The 10,564-nt window shown below is 50.2% G+C and overlaps 1 protein-coding gene across 1 annotated transcript in view; it reads left to right on the top strand.

Annotated features, from left to right (window-relative positions):
* LIMD1 (LIM domains containing 1) overlaps positions 1–10,551 on the top strand; it is a 75,098-nt gene extending 64,547 nt beyond the window's left edge. Inside the window, exons 4-8 of the mRNA XM_010862413.1 lie at positions 2,017–2,079; positions 7,460–7,590; positions 8,154–8,205; positions 9,197–9,265; positions 10,273–10,551. Of these exons, the coding sequence (XP_010860715.1) occupies positions 2,017–2,079; positions 7,460–7,590; positions 8,154–8,205; positions 9,197–9,265; positions 10,273–10,410 (453 nt within the window). The 3' untranslated portion in view covers positions 10,411–10,551. The remainder of the gene's footprint in view (positions 1–2,016; positions 2,080–7,459; positions 7,591–8,153; positions 8,206–9,196; positions 9,266–10,272) is intronic.
* Positions 10,552–10,564: the final 13 nt, after the last annotated feature.

Genomic DNA, 10,564 nt, shown 5'->3' with positions numbered 1-10,564 from the left:
AAGGCTATGGTTTTTCCTGTGGTCATGTATGGATGTGAGAGTTGGACTGTGAAGAAGGCTGAGCGCCGAAGAATTGATACTTTTGAACTGTGGTGTTGGGGAAGACTCTTGAGAGTCCCTTGGACTGCCAGGAGATCCAACCAGTCCATTCTGAAGGAGATCAGCCCTGGGATTTCTTTGGAAGGAATGATGCTGAAGCTGAAACTCCAGTACTTTGGCCACCTCATGTGAAGAGTTGACTCATTGGAAAAGACTCTGATGCTGGGAGGGATTGGGGGCAGGAGGAGAAGGGGACGACAGAGGATGAGATGGCTGGATGGCATCGCTGACTCGATGGACATGAGTCTCAGTGAACTCCGGGAGTTGGTGATGGACAGGGAGGCCTGGCGTGCTGCGAATCATCGGGTCGAAAAGAGTTGGACACGACTGAGCGACTGATCTGATCTGATCTGATCTTGCCTCAGGACCTAGCATGGGGGGCCAGCCCCACAGAAATCATGGGACCACAGGGTGGCAGAGCAAGGCTGGACCTTAAGCAAAAATAAAGCACTTCTCTGATCTGGGAGGATCCCACATAGCACAGGGCGAATAAGCCCGTGCACCACAACCAAGCCCGTGCTCTAGGGCCCAGGGGCTACAACTGCTGATGCCCACGTGCCTAGAGCCCATGCCTCACAGTAAGAGAAGTCACTGCAGTGAGACGCCCGTGCACCACAACTAGAGAGGAGCCCCCGCTTGCTGCGACTAGAGAAAGCCCACACGCAGAAAGGAAGACCCAACACAGCCAAAAATAACAATTAAATTAAAAAATAAAGAACTGTTACCCCTAGAATCAGGAGGAAGTGCCGGGCAGCAAACCCCTGTGCTGTGTGGTGTAGGGCTCCAGAAAAGTTCCCTTTTCTTTTCCGCCTTCCTTTCTATTAGTTTCCCTTGTTAAGTTGTATTTGCAATATCTAAGCTTCTAGTATCTTCCAGTGTGTGGTATTTAGTCTGTTTTCTGAGGTGAGTTCCTCATTTCTTTCCAGATTCCAGCTCTGTGTGTGTGTATGTGTGTTTTGGTAAGATAAGGTAAATCATATTTATCTAGTTTCTTTGAAGCTGATTGTAAAAGGCATTGGCTTTTTAAAAAAATTATTTATTTTTAATTGATGGATAATTGCTTTACAATATTGGTTTGATTTCTGCCATATGTCGACATGGATTAGTTATAGGTGTACATATGTCCCCTCTCTCTTGAACCTCCCTCCCACCTCCCACCCTTTCCCACTCCTCTAAGTTGTTACAGAACCCCAGTGTGAGTTCCCTGAGTCATACAGCAAATTTCCATTGGCTATCTATTTTACCTATGGTAGTATGTATGCTTTCATCAAGGCATTCATTGGCTTTTTGACCAGACCCAGACTTGAATTTGAATCCCATCCTCACCCCTGATAGGCTATGTGACCGTGAGAAAGTAACTTTACCTCTCTGAGCTTTGCTTTGTCTCCATTTGAGAAACAGTGTAATATATACCTTGCAGAATTGTTTTGAAAATTTAGAGCAATGGTCTCAAACTTGAGCATGCATCAGAGTTCCCTGGAGGGCTCGCAAAAACCCAGATTGCCACTACCCCTCATCCCCTGCCCCTAGTTTCCAATTGTCCAATTCAGTAGGTCAGGGATGGAGCCTAAGAATTTGCACTCTGACAAGTTCTCAGGTGATGCCAGGGAACGTGTCTTGAGAACTACTGGATTAGAGGCTGATGCCTCTCTGCACAGCCTCTTACGCAGAGCCTGGCCTGTCATGGATGCCTGGGTGCAGCTGTTGAGAGATGAGCGGTATCAGCGTTTGTAATGGCTCTTGTGGCGGAGGGTATTCTGTAATTCACCACATTGTTGTCCACAGAGACTTGAGAGATTCCTGTATAGAGTGACACGTCTCTCGAAGACGTTCTTTGTGATCCTCGAGGCTGGCGGGGAAGTGGCTAGATCCCTCTGCCCCGCCTGGGCTGAACTTTCTTTTCTCTTCTCTCTGCAGTACTCTGGTTTCCAGCAGTCCGCTGACAGGTGTTTTCTCTGTGGACATCTGATCATGGACATGGTGAGTAGGGTCAGGCGAACAAGGTAATATTGATAACGTGGTGGGCAGGGGAGGCATTGGCAGAAAAAAATAATAATTGAAAACAATGTTTCCTACCTCGATTTGTGATCATGGCTGGTTTTATTTTTATTTATTTATGGCTCTGCTGGGTCTTCGTCTCTGTGCAGGCTTCTCTCTAGTTGCGGCAAGTGGGGCCTTCTGTCTAGTTGCGGTGAGTGGGCTTCTCACTGCAGTGGCTTCTCTTGTTTCGGAGCAGGGGTTCTAGGTACGTGGGCTTCAGTAGTTGCGGCTCCTGGGCTTAGGTGCCCTGAAACATGTGGAGTCTTCCCCAGACCAGGGATCGGACCCGTGTCCCCTGCACTGGGAGGCGATTCTTAACCGGTAGACCACCAGGGAAGTGTCCCTATGGCTGGTTTTATTTGAAGAAGACCCCATGCAGCTTGCTTGCTGTGGTAGCCTGCATTTGGCTTTTGCTGGAATTAGCATCCTTCACCGTGCATCCCACACAGGGTCGTTCCTGAGGGTGCTGTCCTCCCCTGGGCGGTTCACGTCATGCTGGCCTCTCTGATTTTCTCTGATCTCTGTGGCATCCCAGATGAGATGTCAAACGGATCGTGTTTTCATGGAGAAATCTTAGCTGCTTTGGAATCAGCTACAGAAAGTCAGATAAACACAGTTGCTTTTCCCCCATGTTCTTCCCAGCTTAATCATTTCCTAAGATGAGGGTTGGGGCCCCATCGTTAGTTCTGAGATAGAAGAACAGGGAGCGGGTTTTATCCACTCCATTCCTCGCTCAGCCATGGCTCTCTGAGCTTGTCCTGAGTGGGGACAGGTCTTCCTTCCTGGCCTCCTCAGGTTGTGAAGTTTATGAATACAGGGTTCTTATTCTGTCTCAGGGATCAAATTTCCCACCACTGGACATTGGCCCTGTCGGATTTCTTTCATATATTGGTCAGAGAGAATCATTATATCCCACTCTTTTCATTGCAAGAGTTAAATCCCTCTCTAAGCTGAGCCATTAATTCTGTTCTGGCGAAGGGAATTGCTAGTTGTATTTTTTTCTTTTACCATTTTTTTATTGAGAAGCAACCCAGAGGGTGCACATCTTACATGCACACTGAATGAACGTTGATGTGTCTGTGTACTCACTCGCTCGTTTGTGTCTTTGCAACCCCATGGACTGTAGCCCACCAGGCTCCTCTGTCCTCGGGCTTTCCCAGGCAGGAATACTGGAACCGGGTGCCCTTTCTGTCTCCAGGGGATCTTCCCCACTCAGGGATCTAATAACCCCCGTCTCCTGCATCTTCTGCATCGTCAGGCGGGTTCTTTACCACTATACCTATGTGTCAACACCACACAGATCAAGATCTAGAACATTCCCCATATCCAGAAAGACCCTCTCCCATGAAGACACCCATTGTTCTGACCTCTGTGGCCCCAGACTCATTTCACTGGTCCTGGAACTCCATACTGTGGAATCTTACAGTATAGACTCCCTTGATCTGCCTTTTCTCACTTAGAAAATATTTTGGAGATTCATCCATGTTGTTTCGTGTGTTGTAAGTTCACTTCTTCTCATCGCTAAGTAGAACTTCACTGTGTGGATATAGCACTGTTTATTTATCCATTCTCCTGCAGATGGAGATTTGGGTGTTTCCAGTTTGGGGCCATTTATGACTGAGCTACCATGAACGCTCGTAGGCATGTCTTTGATGGACGTAAGCTGGTTTTATGCTGATATGTAGAAAACAGAACCAGAGTGGAGGAGACCCCACTGTGCTCCGGGCTCTGACGGAGCACAGTACAGCGTGGCCCCGTGAGCAGCGTCCTCATAAGCGGCTGAGGCCTCCCTCGGAACACAGCCCTCCAGCCACCCCCTGGAGGAGGCAGGTGGAGCCTGCCTCACTCCCTCCTTCCCCAGGTCCCTGCCCGACTCCACAGGGCTCCTTTTCTCTAGCAGAATTTGCCCTTGATTTTAGACCCCTTCTGACAAACCTACCATATATGAGGCCAACAGTGTCCAAATTTATGAATGGGACTGTACCCTGTTCTTATTTGTCAATATACTAAGCCTTCTCTGGGTCTCAGGGTGTTTCACGTACCTATTGCCGTGTGTGTGTGCTCAGTCGCTAAGTTGTGTCCGACTCTTTGCCACCCCGTGGACTGTAGGCCGCCGGGTTCCTCTGTCCATGGGATTGTCCAGGCTAGAATGCTGGAGTGGGTTGCCATTTCCAACTTCAGGGGATCTTCCCACCCAGGGGACTGGACACACGTCCCCTGCATTAGCAGGTGGATTCTTTACCACTGAGCCACCTGGGAAGCCCTTAGCTATTGCTACGTGATCATTATTGATCATGAGTCCATGGGTGAGGAATTAGGTCAAGGCTCGACAGGGCAGTTCTTCTGCTCCATGTGGCAATGGCTGGGGTCACTTACTCAGCTGTGTTCAGCTGGTACACAAGGTTGACCTCTCACCCTCCAGGCTTCTCTCCCTGTGGCCACTAATCTTACCCAATAGTCTAGCCTGGACTTCCTTTCAACAAGAGAGAGGAAGTGGAAGCTACCAGTTTTCTTTCATCATTGACTTAAAAAAATCTCAGAACATCATTTCTTTCTCATTCTTCTTTTTTTTTGGCTATGCTGAGGGACACATGGGATCTTAGTTCCTTGACCAGGGATCAAACTTGTGCCCCCGGAATTGATAGCTTGGAGCCTTAACCACTGAACTGCCAGGGAAGTCCCCCTTCCTCATTCTGTTGATCAAAGAAAGTTACAAAGCCACTCCCAGCCTATGCATACAGGAAGGAAATGAACTGAGTTCGGAGACCTTCTCTACCCTGTGGGATAAAGCCAAGTCGCCCCTGGATTCTTATAGGTCTGCTCTCAGACTTGAAAACTTTCAGCCAATGTCTGTCTGATAGTGACACTTAGTTTTAACAATAGAACTCAGAACTGCCACTAAGAATCGCAACAATATAGAGAAAGATTCCTTCAGTTACCATTCCTTCAGTTACACGTCAGTTGTCCAGCTTGTGATGTAAATTGTCTGTCTCTGCTCCATCTTTGTTCATTGAGGGAAATACTCTGGGCTTGGAGGTTGGAACTGGGCATTTCCCACCTGAAAAAAAATTATTATAGCTAGTCAGAATGCAGCAAAATGGCATCATTACCCTACCGTACTTCTGGCACAGTGTGGGTTAAATTAATTTAAGGGTCTGTTTCTGCCACGACAGCATTAGTCTGGGACAAAATGCGTTCCAAGGTCCAGATTGCCAAGGACTCTCTGAAGCCCGGCTGCTTGTTCTTCCTACTTTGGCAGCTTGAGGAGCCTGGGAGGTTAATGAAATCCCAGAGGGAATGAGGACGCTTGAAAGCTGAGCTTTTCGAGGAGAGCTGGACTAGCACTATGTCCTCCTGGTGCCCCCCGGACTGCAAGCTGTGAGGCGTGGCGTTGGCCTCTACAGGCAGCGTCGGGCGCCGGAAGGGGCCAGGACACAGCACAGCTTTCCCACGGAACTCACAACCCTCTGCCGAGGTTCTGTTCAGTTCCAAGTCCCCTTCTTCTGCCTGGTGGGAGGCTTTCTGTGTGGTGCTACTTGGGGGTGCTCATGACTGCTTTGTACGTTCCTCGCCAGCGGGCATTTTGCTGCCGGCTCGCTGGCGTGGATTCCACGCTCGTGTTGTTTGTGCTGAGTGTCATGGTGCAGATAATCCCGGAAACGAATCTGCTGCTGAATTATTGGAGGTACTTTGAGCTGCAAATCACAGAAACTCAGCTCAAGTTTGAGAAACTGTCGCCTGTGTTAGAATCACTATATTAAAACACCCATTGCTGGGGCAGGGCCCAAGAAAGTGCATTTTAATTAAGTTCCCAAAGGATGTTGATGTTGCAGGTCCAGAGGCAAAACTTTGAGAACCACTGAACTTAACAGGAAAAATGTCTTATCTCACCTGAGAGGGTGGGGAGGTAGGCAGTTCGGTGGAGAGTTAATTTGGTGACTCACCTCCATCACTGAGGATGTTCATTTCTCTCCCACCTTCCGCGTCTAGGCTCTGTCCTGGTTTCAGGATGGCCTCTAACAGTCCCAGGTATCAGCCACATCCAGATCAAATGAAGCTTAGAAGAAGAAGGTGCTGGGGCTTTCTCCTGGCTGTGTTTAAAAGCAGCAGTAACAGAGAGGCTTTACTTACACTTGGTCTTCCCTGGTGGCTCAGATGGTAAAGTGTCTGCCTTCAATGTGGGAGACCTGGGTTTGATCCCTGGGTCAGGAAGATCCCCTGGAGAAGGAAATGGCAACCCACTCCAGTACTCTTGCCTGGAGAATCCCATGGACGGAGGAGCCTTTGTGACCCTACAGTCCGTGGGGTCACAAAGAGTCGGACATGGCTTCACTTTCACTTTACTACACTTGGATTTGAGATAAGTCACGGCTTCTGGATTATAACGGCTGCAGAGACAAAGCTGCTTCGAAGGGGCACCCAGGAGGGAGAAGTTAAGAGGTTTTTTCCTGAGCTCTGCTGTTTCCTGATGGAGTTAACTTTCGTCTTTCCGTGTATTTGCTGCTTTCCAAATCTGGGGTGGGTCTTTTCATGACCTTGCTCTGCATCACTTTGTACAGAGAATTATGGTTTTGATAGAGAACCCTCCCTCCTGGAGGTTTACAGGTGTGGAGCAGGACCCTGTTTGGTTTCTTCCTGTTTACGCCTGTAACTCGGTTAGCCTTTCCTGCTTCATCATCCTTTTTAAGAATTGTTTTGATGTGGACCATTTTTAAGTCTTTATGAAATTTGTTGCAATATGGCTTCTGTTTTATGTTTTGGTTTTCTGGCCTGAAGGCATGTGGGATCCTAGCTCCCCAGCCAGGGATTGAACCCACACCCCTTGCATTGGAGAGTGACGTCTTAACCACTGGACTGCCAGGGAAGTCTGTCATTATCTTTTGACCTGGTCCAAGTGAAACTGGGATGAGCGTGTTGTTCAGCTGCTGAGTCGTATCCTAATCTTTTCAACCCCATGGGCTGCAGCACACCAGCCTCCTCTGTCCTTCACTATCTCCCGGTGTTTGCTTAAATTTATGTCCATTGAATCGGGGGTGCTATCTAACCATCTCATCCTTTGCCACCACCTTCTCCTTTTGACTTCAATCTTTCCCAGCGTCAGGGTCTTTTCCAATGAGTCAGTTCTTCCCATCAGGTGGCCAAAGCATTGGAGCTTCAGCTTCAGCATCAGTCCTTCTAATGAGTATTCAGGGTTGATTTCCTTTAGGATGGACTGGTTTGAGGGTGACAGTTTCCCATATGGTCCCTTGATCTGATGTGTCTCTCCCTTCCTTCCCTATAATCCCTGCTGAGTCCTGGCCTCTTCCTTTTGCACCCCCAGATCCTGCAGGCCCTGGGAAAGTCGTACCACCCCGGCTGCTTCCGCTGCGTCATCTGTAATGAGTGTTTGGACGGGGTGCCCTTCACCGTGGACTCGGAGAACAAGATCTACTGTGTCCGGGATTACCACAAGTAAGGAGGGACGGGGTGGGGAGAGCCGCTCGTGCCGGCCACGCTGGCTGCGGCCCTGCAGAGTGGAGGGTGGGGACCCGAGGAGGAGAGTCTGCAGGCCGTTTGCGCCGCTCTCCACGGTGCAGCCAACGAGCGGTGGTTCGGGGGGGTGCAGACCGCGTCTCGGAATCAGTGGATGCCGATGGGACAGGAACTGGCTAAAGAGTTATGTTTACTGTGGAACCAGGACCAAAAAAACCTACAGTCGGATTCCTGGCTAGGCCGCTAGAGGAGTATGCCAAGCTCTGTGGCTCCAGCCTTACCAGACTTCAACAGGCACCGATTCAGGGCTGGCCTCCACACCCCCGGTTTGCCTGAGGCTTCACCAGGCACCATGAGGGGGCTAAACAGACAGTCTCCATCCCGAGTGGAGTGAGGGGGCCACGTGCGCTTGTTACCACTGGGGAACAAGCCCAAAGCAATAGTCCCGAGAGTGTGCCAGGCCCGTCTTCATACAGGGGTTCATGTGACGGGTGACGGGCGGGAGGCGGGGAGAGCCGACTGCTCTCTGCTTCTCCCCACAGGGTGTTGGCCCCCAAGTGTGCAGCCTGCGGCCTTCCCATCCTTCCTCCTGAGGTAAGATGCTTTCTCAGCTCTGCTCCTGGGGTTTTCCCAGACATATCTCCCTGGGTCATTTACAAGATCTGTGTCCCGTTTTTGTGCTGTGCTGTGCTAAGTCGCTTCAGTCATGTCTGACTCTGCGACCCCGTGGACTGTAGCCCACCAGGCTCCTCTGCTCATGGGGATTCTCCAGGCCAAACCCTAAAATACTGGATTGGGTTGCCATCCCCTTCCCCAGGGGATCTTTCCAACCCAGGGATCAAACCCAGGTCTCCTGCATTGCAGGCAGATTCTTTACTGTTTGAGCCATCGGGGAAGCTGGTGTGGGTCCACCAAGAATACTGGAGTGGGTAGGCTATCCCTTCTCCATGGGAACTTCCCGACCCAGGAATTGAGCCAGGGTCTCCTGCATTGCAGGTGGTTTCTTTATCAGCTGAGCTACCCGGGAAGCCCTGTTCTTATACCTGTTTAAAAATTCTAAAATTTCAGCTCTGAGACAGTGGCATCCACACCAAGAAGCCTCTTTCTCATTAGCTGCCTTCCTGAGCCTGGTGTCCTTCTTATGCCCTATCTTTCCCTGTAATTGTGTCAGTTTCTCTAAAAAAATTTTATCCTTTTTTTTGCTGTACCACACAGCATGTGAGATCTTCGTTCCCCAACCAGGGATCAAACCGATGCCCCTTGCGGTGGACGTGTGGGGAAGTCCCTGCAAAGTATTCTTTGACTCGATACTAGCTCCCGGATTAGACGACGAGAGATGAACAAGACCACATAGGTGGTCTTTTCACTGTTGACTCCAGCATTCCAGATGGTAGACCTACATCCCTCTCACTTCCCCTCATCCCCTAATTGTGTCCTTTTTCCTGCCGCTGTTAGTATCCATGGCTGATTCCTGCTCTTCTTCTAAGGCCACTGTCTTGCTGCCCCGGGGCCCTCCCCCAGCCCCTGGCAGCAGAGCCCGATGGCCTCCCAGCTAGCCTCGGGTTCTTCCTCTCTTTTGGTCTAGGGTTCAGATGAGACCATCCGCGTCGTGTCCATGGACAGAGACTATCATGTGGAGTGTTACCACTGTGAGGTAGGCGGGCCCCTTCCTGCCCTAGAAGGCCCTCAGGATGCATCGTAAAAGTCCGAGAAGGAATCATCATGGGTTGATGGGGGCAAGATGTTGGCTAGGAGCTGTGTCCCAGAGCTGATGGAAGAAGTGGGGTGATTTGGTGGTGGGGGGGCAAAAGGTTGAAAAAGATGCAGATGTTTGGGTATAACAGTCTTTTTACTATTTTCTCCACCTTTGTAACCACCGAGTGCTGAACTGGTCAAGGCTGCTCTCCCTGAAGCTGCAGAGTTGAGGGAGGGGGTGGCAGGAAGTGTGGGTTTCAGATCCTTTTGGGGGGCCAGATTGTCAGGCAGGTGTGTCATCTGGGGGAATAGACTCCCTCCCCTTCAGCTTGTAGGTTTCTTCGTCATGAAGAAACCCTCCCCACCCCGCTGCCATGCCATACTTGGAAACAGGCCTGTCCCTGGTTGGTGTGAGGGCAGGCCCTCCCTGGGCAGGCTGGAGCTGCGTCTCTGCACCGGCGTTTTCTGCCCAGAGTGAGGCAGCGCCCTCTGCTGGCGTCTGGGTCTGTGTGTTGCCTTCATGTCACTCCTGCAATGTTTATTTATTTTAATTGTGAAAGTATGGTAAGACATTTACAGGATACGTGGAAAATATAGGTCAAAGTTACATACAGTTCCACTATATATTCAACTTTTAAGTAGATAAATCAAGACGTTTTAGTTGGAATTTCAGTATCAAACTCTCAAAAATTAACAATGAATAGACAGAAAAGTAGAAAAATAGAGTAGACCTGAAAAGCACTATGAACCAATTCAACATAAGGTTTATACAATTTTCACGCAACAGCAGGATACAAATTCAAGTTCCCACAGACTATAAACCAGGAGACACTGGAACACATCCAGGGACGTAGGACGAGGTGCCCAACTTTCAGGGTCTACAGGTGTTGAAATCAGAAGCCGTGCAGGACCTCTTGCAGTCTGTTTTTTGTTTCCCCACCACTGCGTGTTTTTGCCTCACTCCAGGACTGCGGCCTGGAGCTCAATGATGAAGACGGCCACCGATGCTACCCCCTGGAGGACCACCTGTTCTGCCACTCCTGCCACGTCAAGAGGCTGGAGAAGGGCCCCTCGCCCGCAGCCCTTCGCCAACACCACTTCTAGCCAGAGCCTCCCGCAGACCTCACGGCCAGATGAGGAGCCAGGGCTGCACCCTGAGAAGTCTGCCAGTTCATTCCAGTCACCCCCGGGGTGGGATTGGGGCTGGGGGAGGCAGGGCAGGCAGGGGGTTTCCTGAGTGTGGGCAGGGGGGGGCCTT

This window comes from Bison bison, unplaced genomic scaffold (assembly GCF_000754665.1).
Source record: "Bison bison bison isolate TAMUID 2011002044 unplaced genomic scaffold, Bison_UMD1.0 scf7180017864482, whole genome shotgun sequence".
Lineage (NCBI taxonomy): Eukaryota > Metazoa > Chordata > Mammalia > Artiodactyla > Bovidae > Bison > Bison bison.
The sequence above is the reverse complement of the archived record's forward strand: the minus strand, read 5'-3'. Positions and strand labels throughout refer to the sequence as shown.